Genomic DNA, 19,670 nt, shown 5'->3' with positions numbered 1-19,670 from the left:
CAGGTCTGGGAGATCTCTCAGGAGACCATCCGCCACCTCATCAGGAGCATGCCCAGGCGTTGTACGGAGGTCATACAGGCACGTGGAGGCCACACACACTACTGAGCCTCATTTTGACTTGTTTTAAGGACATTACATCAAAGTTGGATCAGCCTGTAGTGTGTTTTTCAACTTTAATTTTGAGTGTGACTCCAAATCCAGACCTCCATGGGTAAATAAGTTTGATTTCCATTGATAATTTTTGTGTGATTTTGTTGTCAGCATATTCAACTATGTAAAGAACAAAGTATTTAACAAGACTATTTCATTCATTCAGATCTAGGATGTGTTATTTTAGTTTTCCCTTTATTTTTTTGAGCAGTGTAGTAACCACTGAATGGAAAATGATAGTGCTGATGTATGCAAACAAATACTGGAAACAATGATCTGCTCTGGGCAACTTAGCATGAAATTATGCCCATTACTATTATTTAAAAAACACAGATAGTTAGGCATAACAAGGATGGACATAATATAAAATATTAGTATATTCCAAGATAGAAAGGGGCATATTATCCGAGTATAGTGAAAAAAGTGGTGTTGCCTACAGAAACTTATTTTTTCTTTTAATAGTGCATTTTTGAATATGAAAGGAAACATCTGATTGGTTGCTATGGGCAACAGTTACATTTCCCATTACCATAGTTTTTATAGATGCCCCCTTAATGTATATGGTCTATAGCTTTTAGTTATTTGAGTAATTTGCACGCCTGAGGTTTCTTGGTTTAAAATGTATTTCTTACTAAAGACAACCAAGTGTTTTAGTATTTTATATGTTAATTAGGCCACAGTTAATTAGATAAGTTTCATTTTGCTTCAAGCACATATCTCCCAGTTGTGCAGAGATAGTAGGTTTGAAGTATAAAATTTACATTCTTGAGCTTTACAGAACATATAGTGTAAGTGAAAATAAAAACACTACACAAAAATATGGTAGAGAACCTGCTTTACTCCATGGGTGTGTATAGTAGTGTAGACTATTGTTACAAGGCTTTCCTGAGGTAAAAAAGAAACAGTGGAACATACGGAGAGCAGATGGTCCAATGCACTCCAGTAGAATGCTTCTAAAGAGGTTTCTGTGATGTGGATCAGCCTGTTTCTTCACAGATGTCCTCATAATATTTCAAAATTCATATTTGTACCACTGCCTTTGTACTTACACGCACCTCTCACATGTATTCAATGTTTTACAACATAGCTTTTAGGGAGATCCTCAAAATGACACGCTACACAACCAAGTGCTATACTGAGAACTCTCTCGCTTCAATTTCAGCTGTGTTGTACTGATATTTCCACCAAGATTTTGCACATTTAAATGATGATGTTCCAGTATTAAAGCAATAAAGGACAAGCAATGTAACCTCTTGCAAAAATAAGACAAAAAAGCAGGACTTCAGTATAAAGAAATGCACATTTAGATTTAATTTACATCTTTTGACAATTTGCACATAAATAACAATGTAAACCATTATGTAAACATAAGAAATTCGTTGTTCTATCAAAGTAAAAAGCCTGTTAAACTTTGGTCAGATTTTATTCTTATTAAAAAAAAAAAACACTTTAGAAACCACTGTTTGCTACATTCACTTGTATTAAAGAAACTAAGAAACCAAGTAACGCATTTTGAAAAAAAAAAAAAAGTCATACAATAAGTCTTTGAAGTGAATACAAAAAAGCACTACTGGCAACAAGTAAGGAAAGTGTATGCCCACAGACAGTAGTGATACTTTGGTATATATTACATTAATACTTTAATTGTTGCTACATTAGTTCAGATCACTGCTTCTACACAGCGTATCAAGTAATGATCTTCTAAAGCTGTCTTTTTGGTACCTTTCCTAGATATTGTGACATTGCTTTAGCGGATGGCTTTTTTGGAAACATTACAATGCCAGAAATGATCAGTGCTACTGGTTTGTGTACATCTTAGGTTTATGCATTTCAAAAGTGTGCTATGCTATATATGGAAGCGAACATACAAGGCTGAATATTCCTAGCAATCGGCCTTGTGACACAACACAACATCACCAGCAGAGGGGGCTCCAGCAGCAATGGTCAAATAGTTTTGCTATAAACCCCTTTATTGTGTGGGGTAGTTGTTTAGCTGAAATGCCTACATGGTTCAGAAAAAGGACTATTGCTAGTTCGCTTCCTGAAGGTCCAGGGGGGCATATCCCAATATTCAAGGCTGCCAATGGAATATCTTTGGAGTTAGAGAGCAAAGCAACAGTAGAAGAGTAAGTGCAGTCTTATATAACTGCTTATATTTGGTTTCTCCTTTGAAGTCACAAAGCTTTTGGTTGAACCAGCTATTTTTCTGCACCACTGGACACAAGCAATGAGGTAAAAAATTGTTGAACAACTTTGCAATGCCCTTTTCATTTAAATTAACCACAACAAATAAATGTACAAGACACAAAATACTGAAGGAAATGACTCACAGAAAAATAAATGAGATGGGCGCCAGTAACAATAAAAAAACAACAACTTATTACCCGTGTCTACTACTGGACCGAGAGATATAATCAATCCTCAACAAAAACTTTGCTTTTAGTTTTTTTTTCTGGAGAGGAGCTGTATAAAAACATAGACATATTTCCTTACTTTTTATTAAATATTTGCATTTAAATATTAAAAAGACCATTTTTAGGACGTGTGAAACTGTGTTGAACTTCATACATACACAGTTTAAATTATTTTTTGGAGTTTAAATATCTGGGAGGGGGGATTTTCTGTATGACTGGTAAGAAATACAGATATAGAAGTAGCAAGAAATGTTCACCACAACATCTCATGTGCACTTTCTTTGATACTCTCATTAGCTGTGAGTAATTCTGTTCGGCAAAGCCCCATGGGAGACAGGGCAATAATGAAGAGGAACAAACAAAAAAAATAAATGAACATGTAAGGAAAAAGACAAAAAATTAAATAATTAAAAAAACAACAAATAATTACAAATCTAATGTCCAGCTTTGGTAACAAAATCTTGTTCATTGGTCTGGAGATTCTGGACTTGCAACAATGTGAAGATTTGCTTTAGTTTAAAGTAATAACAAAATCTGTAGAAAGTATCTACATCAATTGCCACAAAAAAAAAAAAAAAACACCTTTTTTCTTTAATATATTTTGGATTACAATGATTTCTTTCATCATTGTAAACATTTTCAAATTATTGCTTTTGTAATGATAAATTGCATAATAAATTATGAAGTACTTTTCAATGACAAATAATTAGATAAAATGATTGTCTTTCAATAATAATAATAATAATAATAATTATAATAATATTAAGTGAGTAGGCAATACCCATATCCCTGCCTCTTTCCATGCCCTGAGAATACATTTATCTCGGAGTTCCTTCTTGGAATTAGGAGTTGGTCTTCTGGGAGACTTCTACCATTCACAAGCCAAGACTACGTTGCAGCAGTTTCATTTGTACAAAGACCTGCTGCAGGCACCCCAACTTTCCATAAATAACACTTTTTCCTTTAGTCTTAAGAGTCCATTTGGTCAATGGATTCTTGCTTGACCTTTACAGGTAACAGAGGTAGGGGGGTGCCATGAGGCAACTTTATGACAGAGTCAGATTGTTCATAAAAGTTGCACCCAGATGTAATTATTCCAGTTCCCATGCTCCTTGATACAGAGACTTTCATACTGGCACCTTCTATTTCTCTTCTCAGGAGAGTCATTATTTCTTTCTCCACTGCTGGTGACATGTCACTGTCCTCTAATCTGTCTGCACTGTCACTGATGTCAAACTTCTCAATCTCCTCATTGATCACACTTAGGTCCTCCTTAGTGAGACCAGGTCTTGGGGACACAGGACAGTTTCCCTTCATGTGGACGTGGAGACTGCACAAGTGGATGTAGCTCTTGTGGCAGTGAACACATTTGTGTGGATGCTCCCTTGTGTGAAGACGTTTGTGAAGTTTGAGATGAACAAACTGGGTGAACTTTGCTGGGCACAGCTTGCACTGGTAGGGTTTCTCTCCAGAATGTAGCCGTAGGTGAGTCTTTAGATTGCTTGTGCTGCTGAACCGTTTATGACATACCTAAAATAGACAATAAACGTCAAACTATGAATTACTATGATCTATTGCATAATAAATTAAGTACTTTTCAATTTGAAATTTACGGATAAATTATCGCTTTTCAATATTAATATTCAGCAAGAAGGCAGCAAGCTACTTTCCATGCACTTAAATAATCTAGAATCCTCTTGGAGTGAAAGGGATAGTTTTCCAGTAGGAGACCAAACCCATGCATAGACATGTATAGTGTTTTCATACCTGACATTCATGAGGCTTTTCCCCTGTGTGTACCAAAAAGTGCTTCTGTAGATGTGCCAGCTGCGTGAATCCCTTATTGCATGTCTGACATTTAAATGGTCGCTCACCACTGTGTACCCGGAGATGCACCTGTAAGGTAATAATAATAATAATATATAAATAATAATAATATATATTATAAGTGGCCATGGGTCACATCAGTGCTTCCTATATGCTTAGCTAAAAATAATATTGTTTGTTTACCTTAAGATTTGAGAGCTGTCCAAATGTCTTTGAGCAAATGTTACACTCATACTTGATTTTCCCATTCTGTTTTTTAAGTGGGTATGGAAGAGTCTTATAGCCAGTCATGTTCCTTTTGCTTTTGATCAAATTGATGGCTTCTTCCCGGTTTGTGGTCATCACTGCTGAGGTAGGTTTAGGTTGCATTACATGCTCGGAGCTTGCTGCTGTGCCAGCAGTAGGTGATCCGCTTGTTGGACTGATTTGCTTGTCTTTCATACTAGCAGCAGCGCCTGTGATGGAGAAGGCACTATTGGGTGCAGGAATGAGAAAGTCTCGAGGTTGGTCAGGTTGCATCAACCTGCGTCCTCCTTCATGAGGGAGGGAACCTGGAAGGGCTGCAGGATTGAGCATGTGATGTGAGAGGCTACCACCTCCAAGCATACTGCTGTAAAATGGATAAACTCTTGGGAAAATACTGAAATTATTCATGGCGTTTATATTGTTCAGTGTATTAAGGCCATTGCAGCCAATACCATATGGTGGTAACAGGAACTTTGGATAGGAAGAGTGATAGGAAGATAAAAATGTTGGTGGTAGATGACTGGCTGGGGGTGCATAACTGGGGAAGGATGCCAGTCCTTCAGTGCTGTATGGTCTGTTTAGAAAGGGATACATTTCTCTGTTGTCCTGAGATGAATGGTGCGGTGAAACTGCAGATCCCGGACTACTGTGGGGACTTGAGCTTTTAAAACTTTGGTCTGGGCTACTTCTTGCTGAAGGACTTGGTGGTGTAGATGGCTGTATTGGTGAATGCATCATATAATTTGGTCTCTCCATGCCGTACCCCACAGAGGCCTTTAAGTAGTCTTCATGAATGTGGGAACGGAAAGGATACACAACCCTTGGGAAGAAAGGCCTTTCAGGGCTACAGTTTTTAAGCAGGTCTGTGGTTTCTTTTTCAGTGGGGACAACATCAATATTGTTCAATAGTACCTCTTTGGACTTTGAATGATTTGTGTTTTTGAGGATCTCTTTCACACTGTGCTCTTTTTTGGGTGTCATTTTTTGATAGGTCATCTCTTTCCGTGAAATCTGCTCCTCGGTAATGATCAGACTTTGCTCTACAATAGAATAATATTTAAAAGTTTCAATTTATCCTGTGCACCAGCCAAATGAACAACAATGGAAAGTTTCAACAATAAAAACAATGACATCTAATGTAGAAATTAGTTACGCTTCATCAAATAATACAACAGATCAACCGATAGATGTGCAAAATGTTACACCACCCATCAGTGAGAGTATATTACATGCACACACTTTACGCTGCCTGTAGGTTGTATGACCTCATACAAACTTATCTGTAATGGACAGGAAATGTTAATTTTGTATGCTACGTGTTTGGCACTAGTCTCAGTAGTCACTCACTAGGTCCTTAATGAACAAGTAGGGACATTACGCTGGTTTTGATCTAACAGGCTGATTCAGAGCATTGAGAAGAGGTAGACTAGTAACCACTACGACTTTCACTGATCGATCTATCACTTGGCACAACTGACTGGAAGTTCAAATGTGTTCTTCAAATGAAGGGGCATAAGGAACTGACCACCTTTACAAGTATACAGTTCAGTTTCAGAAATTTTAATATTGCCTCAATATAAGCATTTATTAGGATGTGCAATACTGAACAATAAGGCCATAAAGGAGACTTGAGGTCTGAATGAGAAGTAACTGTAATGATACTTCATTAAAACAGTGTATTACAACACAAAAAAATTCAGTAATATTTCCTAAGTAACTGTACTTCTAGGCAACAATCATAAGCAAACCAGTGCATTTCATATTGTTCAGATCTACCGCTGCAACCACTTCACAAATTACAGGCAAGTTTGAATAAAGACATTATAGCGTTCAGTTTTAAGTAAGCCACATAAGTGAAAGTTAAGTAAAAAGACCAGAAGCTGACAGTAAATGGGAGATGGAGAGATATGTCTTGTAGGACAAGTGATGCAGTTGGCTTCCCCTTAAGATAGGAAGTGAGGAACAAATTCTACAGAAATTGCTTAAAGAAAAAAAGAGAGAGAGAACACACATGTTGGTTTGTGCGGTGTCTGTGACCGTGTGAAAAATAAATGTACTTTACTTTCAACTTTGTAATAACTTATTTAAGCCCTACATTCCTCCCTTTATTTTTAAATGTCACTGACCCAAATAAGTGTTAATTCCTAATTATAATTTTTAAAGTCTACACATCACTGACCATAACATTTTATATTTAATTGAATATCTTGTGGGTTCATGGGAGGAAATGGCTGGTAGACAGACGTGACTTTGTTAAAAAAAAAAAAAACTGCTGGAGGCCTAGAAGTTATCTGTGTCTACAACAGATAATTTGGAGGAAGTTCTTCTACTGAACAGAAACACACGTCACCCTGTTACCTGTCAGAAACTGTTTGGCTGTTGCGCCCATATAATGATAGGTTTTATTATTAGATCGCCGAGGCAGTGCATGCAACATTCCAAGCATTCCCTGCTATTTACACTTTTAATCTACTTACTAAGATTCATCACCAGCTCCTCTGAGGAAGGATAGTCAAGTCTGTCCGCAAAGTCCCGGCAGTACCACACAAGCAGCTCCTGACTGGCTGGGATAGGTTTGATGGTGTAGAAATAGATATTCAAGCCATTCTGGCAGGCTGCCAGATTCTGTTCTTGAATGGAATGTGCAGGATTCACAAAACGCATCCAGTTACTCTTTTCTTCATTAAAACCATCAATAAAGTGGTTAAATTCTCCATTTGAATATATCTGTAAAGTTAAAAGGAATCTATTAGAAGACAATGGGTAAAAAAGAAAAAAAAAAGAAAAAAAAGGACCAAACTATCTTCTGTGACAGGCAGATTGTCATTAACACAATGACCACCAAACGGAAGTACAAGTGATGAAAGAATTGTGAAAGTCGCAAAGTGACAGTTGTTCTTTTTGTACTGAGCACTCTAGTTCACTCATATCATAAAATTCACAAAGGAAGACATGTTCAGTAGTAATGTCCTCATAATTGCTATGCTGTTTTATAAAAACCGCTCCTTCCTTTAATAGGCATGATGATTTAATCATACCAACTTTATCTGTTATTACACACATGCATTAAAAAGATACTGAGTCAGTTTAGGCTCATTAACAATACGTCAAACTAAACAGGCTTTTGCACTTGCAGAATCTCCGCCTCTCCCAATCTTCCTTTTCCTCACATAGGACTAAAGTAACACTTAGTCATATAAATACTTGGAATGCAGTGGTTTTGTCAGAACACTGGGTGGAGCAAAGGTGCATTTCACCTGCCAAAACAATGAGCTGAACACAAACACGGGCAGCTCTGCCATTCATTCTTAGCCAAGACACTCACTATTTCCCTTGCAAGACAAGCACAGTCTTGTGATTTTTTTTGCCTTATGCACTTACAAAAAAACAAGACTCCCTTGCCTTCGTAATCCGGGTGTTAAAAATAAAAACACAATGGAAAGTTAAGACAGTGTATATTTAGACTAAAAAATGCCACGAGACAAAACTTTATACGCTTCTTTTAACACGTTCTGCTTTTGAAAGTGAGACTACAGGAAAGACTGCTGTTAAAAACACACAATGATTTCTTTTCTGCCAATGGATCGCATAAAGCTTCTATTTTGCACACAAGGAGGAAGTCACTGTCCCAGTACCCTTTATGTTTTGTCTGGAGTTCTAAAATATTCTGAAACTCCGGGTTCATAATGTGAACTATTTAAATGGAGTACTGCAGTATGACTATGTAATTGTTTGCGAGATGTAGGGATGGTCGCAATTCTGATCAGTCTGTCTACATTATTAAGGTGGCAATCATTTAAGAGGCAAAACCAGGTTGGTTTTGACCTTTCACGTGATTGGCGCTTTCAAAATACAGGCAAACTCGATGGATTCTCGCATGTGCCTAAATCCTGCAGACTGTTACATAAGCGCCTATATGTTTACCTGTACAGCTGTTACACCAACTTCATATTCATTTATTTTTTAAATAAAGTGCTGGTTCCAAATGCAATTAATATTTAAGACCAAATGCAATTAATATTTAAGACCAGTACACAGCAATCAAGCTCAATAGCTTTATTGACAAATAATGATAGCAATGTTGCTGTCAAATTAAGGGAGGGGGGTATACACTGAAGTATCAAACAAATGTGTAAGCAGTAACCTGTACCATTGGGTCAACAGGCTTAGAGAAATCGGGTGTGGATCATAGGGTCGACCGCACTTAGGTCGACAGTGTCTAGGTCGACCACTATTGGTCAACAGTAACTAAGTCAACACTTGAAATAGGTCGACAAACACAGTCGACATGACAAAAGGTCGACATGAGTTTAAAAAAAAAATTGGTGTCCTTTGCTTCATAGAGTGACCGGGAACCCCAATTAGTGCACAGTGTCCACTTAGGGCAAGGTGCCTCGCTCCGCTACCGCTGCTCTTGGCACAGGTTACCGTTCCCAATTGTACGCCACGTGGATCGTAAAGTATGAAAAAGTTCGAAAAATTCATGTCGACCTTTTGTCATGTCGACTTAATGCATGTCGACCAATAGTGGTCGACCTAATGCACGTCGACCTAAGTGTGGTCAACCTAGAGACCAGATACAGAGAAATCTACAGTGGCAGGAAAGCAATAAGCGCCCTAATTTCATTCTGAAACTAGGGGTGATTGGCTTCTTGTTGTCTTTATTCACTGGAATTAGGGTGCACATTTGTAAGTGGCAACTGGAAAGGCGGCAGCGTGAGATCACAGGATTACAGAGAAAGAAACTACACAAAACCATACTATTTCCATATGCTACAAAGTACAGAGAAGCTGCTGACTCACAGTACACTTACAAGAAATAATGTCACATTTGGGGTTTGCTCAACCCCAAACATCCTCTCTCTTTCTATACATGAGAAGAAGGGAACCTTGCTTTCCTAGCAGTCATTTCTATTACAGCCATCAAAGTCAGGATGTGGATTATATCATATGGGAAGTGATTTGCTATCATTTCCTCTAATGTTTTATTACAGGCAGCTAGGGAAGACTGGTAGAATTGTGGGTTTTCTCCTCCTCAATGATTTATAATGATAAAGAAATATGTGGGTTTCTGTTTCTAACTTTTAAACACAGTTTTAAAGCACCAATTATACAATAATGCAAACAGTAATAAAATGTCACAGTAAGTGTCAGTATAACAATAGAGGGAAAAGCGGACAGAAAAACATACACACTGCACTCCAGTAATAAATGGAGACACTTACTCAATTACAAAACATACGGTTCTGGCAATACACAGCAAAAAGTAGATGTGTATCATAGTTAGCAACTCACCCGCCAAAAGTATTTCCTATTGGCATTTTTGGGAACAGTGTCATTTGTATATATCTCCCCAACAAATGGTCCAAAGCGAGTTCCTTTTGGGATATACTCTTTGCTTACGACACCGATCACCTATTATAAAAACAAAACAACAAAATAAAAGGAGGTGAGATATTTAGCATGGGTAATAACAGACATGACATTAGCACATAAGAGACAACAACAAAAAAAATCATAAAAAAAAAAAAAAAAAAAGATGTATTAGGAAACAATTGTTTAGCGAGAAAAATAAAATATGGTCAATTAGAGGACTATATAGGTTTTTCAAAATAACTAGAATTGGCCAAAAGCGGTGCTGTATTAAATGAGATACCTTGAACCTCTGGATTTATATGAACCTCTAATTATTGGAAATAAAGTTCTGCGTGTTCTAGCGTAATCGGTATCATTTGAACAAGCACTAACAAGTGTGTTACTATGTATGAAAAACATCTAATGCCCACCACAACAATGAATATTTTGTGTTAATATGTATATTCTATTAAAGGACAGTTTATGTACTTAAGCGCATATTAATCTAGAATCATATTAACAATGCAGATGTATAGCCATTCCTCACCTGCCATGAACAGCAGGGTTTCAGCTGCCCCACAAAAACTTTCATGTAAGGCATTTGCAGTTGTCTAGATTAGCACACTGCATTTGTAACAAGTTCTTGAAAACCCCCTTACTTGAAAGAATAAAGTGAAAAACATCTGGCGCTTAGGTTTCAGTGACACAGCATTGCTCAAATGACTGGATTTGATACCTCAGTTTTCATATGTGAAATGAACTTCTCAACTGCTATGTGAAATGCAGGACATCACACATTATATATACATCACGAAAGCTAGGTCATATGAATATGGTCAATCGTAACATAGTTTTTGATGGCCAATGGTCTGCAAAAGAGGAATAGGCTGACCTGCAGTAGCTGTCATATTTGTTAAAAGTCTATTGAAAGAATAAAGCTAGATCTGAAAGCTATGCAACACAATCATTCTGGCCCATGTTCTCTACTGGTATTTATCTGTCAAGTGCTTAAAAATTCATTACAACACTGCTAATCTAAACTAGGATGAAACTGCCACTGGAACTGGCCCAGAGGTCCTAATGATTCATTGCTGGAGCAAGGCCTTTACTGTAAACACATCAGGAGAGAAGGCAGAGGGCTTTTAGCAAGTCCATACTTAATCTCCCACCTCCTAGCCTAGTCCATTCCTTTACAAGCACCAGTGACCTCTCCACTAATTTAAAAAAAAATAATAGCTGTCATTATTCTGGTCCATGGAGTGCTGCCTGACAACCAGCAGCAGAGCAGACAAGAAACAGTGACCCATCTTCCACTAACACAGTTCCAAAAACAAAACCTCCAACCACAACAATTAAAAGCTGACCTGAACAAGGGTATGGGTCATAGGGTCGACATGCATTAGGTAGACAGTCATTAGGGTGACCGCTATTGGTCGACAGTGACCAGGTCGACACCTGAAATAGGTTGGCACAGTTATTAGGTCGACATGAACAAGGTCAACTTGATTTTATTTTTATTTATTTTTACTTTTTTTGGTATCGTTTTCATCATAAATCCATGTGGATCGTAAAGTATGAAAAAGTTCAAAAAATGAAAAAAAAAAAATGAAAAAAAATTGAAAAACGCATGTCGCCCTTTTTCCATGTCGACCAACAGTGGTCGACCTAATGACTGTATCCCCTGAACAAGGCCCATGGACCGCATACAGTGATCACATTTGTTTCTATGGCCCCACACATCACTCTCTATGCACATACATTTACTAGCACACAAATTAAATATGAGTGCACCAGGTTATATACCTGGGGGTGCTGCTGTAATGCTCTGCCAGAGAGCCATTTGCTGAAGAAGATTACTGATATTTGGGGCTAACTCAAGGAGACGTTTTTGGAACTGTACCACCCTTTCTTTGTGCTAGATTACCATGAGTAATTGATTTTTATTAAACTACATTATTCAAATGTACGAGAAGTGGCTGGGCAATTTTCTTTACAGTTCTTGCTCGTGAAAAGTGTAAATTAAAACAAAAAAATATCTATGCTAAATATGGAATTGTAATATTCTAAATATGCCTGTAGTAAAAAAACAAACGCATCATGTTATGACTATGCCTTCATTAGGACTGTAACCGTACTTACAGGAAAACAGTTTAAGAAGTTGCTCTGCTGGAAAGCTGCGGAATGCAGTGGCACAAAGGAAGGTCTCTAAGATTACAATCCAGGTGATCATTTCAGTAATACACCTAACTATAATTGCCAAATAAAATGTAAACAGCCCGTTGCTCACTTCACAGCCCTTATAAAAACAAAAACTTAAAGAATGCACCCACTCACAAATAGATACTTCTCAGTCTGCTGAGAAATTAAAATACAAAACAAAACACTACAGACAACGCAGACAGAGCCCGCTACGGAATCAGACGAGACTGCTTCACAACCTTAAGTGACACCAAGCAATGCTTTACCATCCTAGGTATACCTTCCTGTGTGTAAAGGATCGAACCTAAAAAGTTGTTCTACATTTTTTATTTCTTCATTCCTTTTTGTAACACCTTGCAAAAGTTTCACGTACTGGGAACCGAACTATAGGTATCAAATGACAATGAGCCTCTTAAGTCATAGGCCAACATAACAAAAGTCCCCCAATACACAGCAATACTGGAATATTACACACACAGATTTTATATATATATATATATATATATATATATAGATAGATAGATAGATAGATAGATAGATGAAGCAAGTATTGAAACAGGATCTTGATTAACCATTTCATTTCTAATATACTAACCTCTTTGGAGCTTGACGCATATTTAAAGAGCAAGTTCCTAGGCAATGACGCTTGAGCTTGTACAACATTACTTCCATCTGAGCTGCTGTCCCATGGATGATCCTTCACTATGTATGTACACTTCGCCTCAAACTCAGCCTCTGGCCACAGCGTCATATCAACTCCTTCCATGTCCATTTTCATGGTCTGTTATGTCCCCTCTGGATGGGGAGATTCAAAATTTGCAATTGCACTTTGTGGTGTGGCAACCTGGAATATGGGGGGGGGGGGGGAGAGAAGACAGAGCTAAGTTCTCACAGTCCTTCAATAATGTGATTTCCTTTGAGTCTGTGTAAGTAACAAGCAATAAGTTTAAGTGGAATTACTATCCAAATAATTGAAATCAGAAAGTCCACATATAAACAGAAACTAGATATCGTAATAGAATGTTTATTTTAATATTACAAATTTCAAGTAATCATACAATATGGACATCTATAATACAAAAAAATGACCAAGTATCACATACCTGTGCATATGCTAATCAATTAAGTAATGACTAAATGGCTTCTTGCATGTTATATACTACAAGTAAGCATGCTTAGGGGTCTATTTACTAAGTCTTAGATGGAGATAAAGTACCAGCCAATCAGCTCCTAACTACCATGTTACAGGCTGGGTTTGAAAAATGACAGGAGCTGGTTGGCTGGTACTTAATCTCCATCGAAGGCTTAGTAAATGTCCCCTTTAGTGTAGTAACTGTAAAGGTGCATACGCACGGTAAGATCCTTGCTATGCCTGATTTTGACAATGCCATTTCCATTGAACTCCCTCAGAGCCCAGATAGCACAGATTTTAACGATCTGTACTTTCAATTTTGTCTATGTACGATTTTGACTAAGTGCCAATTTTGACTATTCTTTGTGCTAGATAGTACACTAGATAGTCAAGATTGGCTTGCCTGCACAGTCTATCTATATTGACGATACCGACCCCACGGGAGCGCGCATCGGGATCGAATCGGTACCGCAAGCTGCCTAACACCTTGCAATTTCCACTAAATTTACTTGTGATTTTGACTATATAGTCAAAATCAAAAGGAGAAATCTCACCGTGTGTACACACGTTAAGAGTATTCTGTCCCCTTGGAAGCACTGCCTTGGAAAGTGTCGCAAACAAGGAAAGGAAGGGGAAGAAGCTGTTGTCTACGTCTGAATGAAGCTAAAAATGGAACTTGCATGCTACAAGGAGCGGAAATCAGCCTGACTCTTCCGAATGGGGAAGCCTGAACTTTCCCACCAGCTTCCAGCTGACAAACAACTTTCAAAACAACCTAACTCCTCTGACGTCTTTTTTTTTTTCATCCTGTCCAAGTTAAAGAAAATGTAAGAAAAAAAACTTCAAAAACTTTTACATCCTGCCAGCATCCCTTGCAGCAACAACATCTCCTAGACTACTGGGAGGGGGTCTTGTTAACTCCTTCAGAGTCAGATCTTAGCCACAATACCTATACCATATTGAATAATACTCCTTCTCTGCACTCATGTAGGCTCTCTTAGATATTCCTGGACAGTCAGGCTAATTCCAGTGCACACATCATGCATTTCCTCTGAGCATATGCAACTCCCATCTGTGTGCTTCAAGTCAGACCGTTCTCTAGTAACCGCACAATACAAGAACCGTATTATACAATGTAGTACACATTTTGCTCCAACTACAGTACATGAAGCCCGCTCAATATAAGGTACAGATAGTCATTTAACAAAATTATAGGGGGGGGGGAGCAACTTTATATTGAAATAAAGTTTCCTAATAATTCTAAACATTCTGTAGGATAATAGATATTGCACATAAAAGCATATGCAGCACAGAATACTATATTTTGACGTGAAACTACCCCCCCATAAAAAAAAAAAAAAAAAAAAAACAACCCCCCCCCCCAAAAAAAAAGAAAGAAAAAAAAAGGAAAAAGATGAATATGACATAAGATGAAAGAATCCAGAGAAGTGTTCGCTACTGAGAAGCTGATAGAGGGAAGAGTGTCTCACCCAGGCAGAGTCCACACACTTTTCCAAACAAAAAATCAACATTGGAGTGTTCTTCTCTCATATACACACAGAGGACGCTTCCTTCCCACCCTGACACGGGAACTTAAACAGGGGAGCACGGCGCCTAGTACACTGGCAGACAGGTGCTGCGTGCTGTGCTCTCGCCTCCCTGCTGCTCTGGAGGACGGCGCATACCTGCTCTGCTCATGTCACTGCTATAATAACCCCACAGGCAGGGTGACCGGCTGCTGACTGGCTCCTCTCTCTTCCTGTATCACTACTACTAGGGTGACTGCACAGCGCGCCGCTCACACAGGACAGGAGGCGGGGCCACTCAGCTCCAGTACCTGGCGTGCTCTGCCAATCAGCTCAGCAGCTATCACCAGCGGAGAGTCCGTGCTGCTGCTGGTGCTGCTGCCACCGCTGCCGCCTGATAAGGACGGGGCAGGTATATTACCTCCGCTCTTACACCTTTCATTACTCTACGTCTCACTGAGCAACCAGGGCGGCGCGTTACTCTGACCCGAGACTTGTTCTATACAGACATCGGCTAGACCCAGCTCATGCTGCTGCTCACACAGACAGGCACTCATGATAATCATAGTTCGCGGGACACATGTGCAGCTGTTGTGTCTGCAGGTGGGCATCAACGGGTTAATCAGGTGCACCGCGCAGTACAGACGGGAGGTGGCCCCAGCCGCCCAGGGCAGCAGCAGCACTTTCACATGCAGAGATCACCGGCATAACGTAGTGCGGTGTGCGTGTGGGGGAAGGAGCCTGTTACACACACTGACTGTTCTTATGCTAAACTCCGCTTTTACAACAGAAACTTCACAGTTGCTAAACTCTACATTGTCCCCTGGTCTGTGTGTCTCCATGTTTCTCTATGTAGCGCTGCTGCAGCAGTGTACAGGATCTCATCTAAAGCAATCTTATTTATATTCTGAGAGACTGAGCCCCAAAACCTCATTTGTATGTATAGTGGGGTGCTGGCATTATGGACACTAGTTAGAGAGGTCATTTATATAAAATGGGTCCTACAGGAATGTAAGATTGGCTATTATGGCCATGTGAGGGTCCGGTGTTACTTGCTGCCCACCTGTGCATGTACTATTGTACTCTCACTTATGCTTCTGCCAATAACTGGTATCTGTATTCCCCTAAGAGACTGAAAGTCATGACTGTGCTTTTACTAAGTCTCCCCCTCCTTGTGTTCCCAAAAAGCCTCAATTACCTCATTAATCAGCAGTTCTCACGCAGTGTCTCATGCTACTTTCATATCTGCATCAAGTTGTGACTGGCAATAGAGGCGGATTTGAGAAATTCCCCATTGCAGCAACATGAAAAGCAATCAATGCGAAACACACACACACGGCTAATATTTTCCTTTCGCAAATTTTCCCGCTGTTCAATTCATAGTTGGCACCTTATCCATTTATAAACATTGCAGTGTTTACTATGCGAAACACTGAAAATAAAAGGGGGAGAAATGACTCTTTAAAACGGTGTCCTTACTTATCTCTACCACTATCAAACAGCCTATTGTTTCCTGATGGGTCTCATTGAGGAAGGTGGAGTAATACGGTTAATGTTCAATAGGTAGCTCTCAATCCCCTCAAGGAATACAGTTGCTGACAGAAGAGTAACACTGGGCGCTCTTCTAACTTCCTCTGTAAATGGAAGGCAGAAAAGAAAGGCACACTGAGGCAGTATAGTGGCTGTTTTTACTACAAGCAACTCTTCTTAAAGAAAGACATTGTTCTTAGAAGAGATAATCCTACAATGGAGAGTCCATTAGAGGTATTAGGAGGCTGGCAACAGCCGTGATCTGCAAGAAGGGCCCTGTCCTGACAATAGACAATTAATGCTGATAAATCTGCACTACTTGTTGCTGGTCTAATTCCTCATAATTGTGTGCTGCTTGTCTTGCCTCCTGCCACACAGGGATGATGCGTGTTTCCGATAATCTCTCAGAGTACCTGACCTACTTCCTGGCACGGTCTTTTCAGGACCAGTCTCCTGCCCCATCTGGACCTGCGCCTGCCTCCTACCAACCCCCCTCACTTCAGAGTCTATCGCCACATAGAAAACAGCCAACAGCGAGGTGAGACCCACCAGATCAATACTCTGCACCACCAGACAATACTGTACACTAATCTGCAATAACAGCTAATCATGCTCAATTTGGCTCACCAGTGATTAAACTGTACTTTTCATTACATTCGGATAGCAAGACAGATGCACACTGACAAGCTGAAGAATTAGTTGCCAAATTTACAAAATGCTAATAGAAAGAATCCTATAACTTAACCCCTTTTTACAGCACCAACCAATTTGTCCCAGGCAATAGGAAGGATAAAGCATAAGACAAACTTGCAAACACGAAATAGCCCTGACTCGATCTATCTTTATATCCATCTACACACACACACACACACACACACACACACACACACACACACACACACACACACACACACACACACACACACACACACACACACAGCAATAAACTAAATATGTCAGACTTTCTTATCAATATCTCTCTTTTTATCAACATTTCAAATACCACATGCAGTTCAACAGGACTACGCCAACCCAAACAAGGCTCTATAATGATATATGTCCCACACGGTGAATTATCCCAGAGTATGAGAGAACCATGCTGTGTACAGTTTCCCCACAGTACATCACATCGGTCTCTGCCACAGAGGATTGTCAGACAGTTAATGTGTCTCAGATAACTCACTTTTCCATGATAAAGCAGAAGCAAGCAGCACCCTGCAGAAGCTTTACTGATAAAATGGTGTCAAATCAAAACCATTTGTCAAGTAAAAGGGTCCGGGGCTAAAACATGGGGCCCAGGAAGTAGATCTATCTAGTATAGTACATTAACTAGTCTAAATAACACACAAAAGTAAACATTGCTTCTCAACAGTTTCTCCAGTAAACAAAGAAAATCAGCAGGAGCCCAACACCTTTCCCTGCTGTATGTAGCAAATCCCCTCTAACTGGTTTAATTATAGAAGTGAACTCAATTTCATCCAAACCTACTGTATATATGTCTAGCAGTGATCCTTATAAAAATATTCACATATATTACATGTATTATTGCTTGCAAAACACAAGAATTACTTGCAGAATGACATTTAATAGTAACTATAAAACCAGTAAAAAAATGAACCAGGAATTCCATCTCCAAAACGTAATACATTAAATAAAATAAAAATAATCCATGTATAAAAGGAGTATGCAATTTTGTACCTTGTGGTATTTCCATACAGCAGGTATTCTTCAGTCTGGAGTAAGTGCATTCCAGTTTTAGTCCATGTGTAACATCTGTGACTAACTTGCACGCATTCACTGTCTGTATACACACTCTCACTGGCTCTTTAAATCTAGCCGTCTTCCAGACTGCTTCAAGGATTTTAAAGTTTTCCCTTACTACATGCTTCCCCCTCCCCTTCCATCAGCTCCTCCCCCATTTAGTAATTAGGCTTAACAACAGCAATTAACAAAACAAACTCTTTTTGGCCAGGCTGATAAGTCCGATTGCCAAATTGTTTTAAGATGTGCAAGACAGTTTGCTTAGGCTGAGTGAAATCAGGAAGAAAAGGAAAGAAAGAAAATAAAACGACACAATAGCAGCCTGGTTTAGTTTCTGAATTTATTTTATTAGCACATGAACTGTTTAAGAGGGCAGAACCATTCACCTCCAAAGGAATATATTGACAATAATTGTTGTTATTGGCATACTTTAAAAAGACTACTTCTAATTGAAAACAAAATATATTAGTCTTACACAAACATATATAATATTTATTAAGGAAAACGTACTACTATAAATAAAGAGTAACCTTTCTAGTCACAAAATACGTATTGGCCATATATAACTACTTATTGTGTAGAACAAGAAATATACCATAAATCTACGTACATAAGGCACAAAAATGTGGAATTATCCATTTTAAAAGGTTAGAATATGTTTATTGTCCATTTGTTGTGCGGTTTGGAAAAATAACCTTTTTTTTCTTAATTATCAAATCAGACTTTTTTTTAATATTAAAGAAGTGCGATCAAAGTCAGAATTCTCTGTACAGGTGTATTGATGATCATAAAATACAGCAAACAGTGCCAAAAAATGACACAGAGACTATGTAAAAGCTAGATTCTCTTGCCAAGGCTTGTGCATACTAATTTGTCATAATGCAATCTTTTTTATGCATGTAAACCCCTAAATGTTAATAGTTTATATAGAAGTTTTTATGTGATTGACAAAATGTCAAACTATAATTTCTTTTACATTTAATAAAATAACTTTATTTATTTAGTAGCCTCTAAATTGGAATTCAAGATGCTTATCACCAGAACTAAGATTTATATATTTAACAAATTTGATCAAAATTATTTTGTCAAAGGAGAACTTGTAGTCATTTCTACGCTGTAACTGAGAAATAAATGGTATATTTTACCGATTATTTTTGTCTACTCAAATTGTAACTGGAGAATACTTTAATGTATATTATAGATATTTAAGGCAGAATTTTTTTTTTATTACAAAACAACCATATTACAATTAATATAAGTTTTAATTTCATTATATATGCAGACCTGCCATACTGAACCACATTTCGTCCCTTTGGAGGTGAGAAAGGACAGTGAAAATTTTATATTCACAACAAATTCTGATCTGCACAAACAGCAAACATCTTTATAATGAAACCATAAAAGGAATGTTAAAACAGAATCACACATTTTTGATAGTGTTACTTGATAGTATGTAAGGTGATCAGAATGGCTTTTTAAAATAGGACACATAAAATAGACATGCTACATTGTAATTATTTAATGTACAGA

At 38.3% G+C, this 19,670-nt stretch overlaps 1 protein-coding gene and 1 long non-coding RNA gene across 6 annotated transcripts in view; one reads left to right on the top strand and one right to left on the bottom strand.

The window, feature by feature from the left end:
• Positions 1-1,510: 1,510 nt before the first annotated feature.
• Positions 1,511-18,192, bottom strand: PRDM1 (PR/SET domain 1). Of its 4 annotated transcripts, none has more exons than XM_063917055.1 (7): positions 18,078-18,192; positions 12,787-13,035; positions 9,933-10,052; positions 7,115-7,364; positions 4,575-5,677; positions 4,332-4,460; positions 1,511-4,094 (listed from the first exon to the last, which is right to left on the bottom strand). In XM_063917055.1, exons 2-7 carry the CDS (start codon positions 12,967-12,969, stop codon positions 3,534-3,536), a joined length of 2,346 nt encoding a protein of 781 aa, XP_063773125.1. In that variant the 5' UTR covers positions 12,970-13,035; positions 18,078-18,192; the 3' UTR covers positions 1,511-3,533. The 4 variants fall into 4 exon arrangements, with proteins under 4 accessions (XP_063773125.1, XP_063773124.1, XP_063773122.1 ...); XM_063917054.1 differs by lacking the exon at positions 18,078-18,192 and adding an exon at positions 15,161-15,471; XM_063917052.1 differs by lacking the exon at positions 18,078-18,192 and adding an exon at positions 14,814-15,150.
• LOC134909792 (uncharacterized) overlaps positions 15,041-19,670 on the top strand; it is a 48,312-nt gene continuing 43,682 nt past the window's right edge. The window contains exons 1-2 of one of the 2 annotated variants that reach the window (XR_010176028.1): positions 15,041-15,261; positions 16,758-16,917. This is a non-coding gene — a long non-coding RNA (uncharacterized LOC134909792). The remainder of the gene's footprint in view (positions 15,262-16,757; positions 16,918-19,670) is intronic. The other variant, XR_010176029.1, reaches the window with a different exon arrangement.

This window comes from Pseudophryne corroboree, chromosome 4 (genome assembly GCF_028390025.1).
Source record: "Pseudophryne corroboree isolate aPseCor3 chromosome 4, aPseCor3.hap2, whole genome shotgun sequence".
Classification (NCBI taxonomy): domain Eukaryota; kingdom Metazoa; phylum Chordata; class Amphibia; order Anura; family Myobatrachidae; genus Pseudophryne; species Pseudophryne corroboree.
Note: the sequence above shows the minus strand (reverse complement) of the source record. Positions and strands in the feature narration are given on the sequence as shown.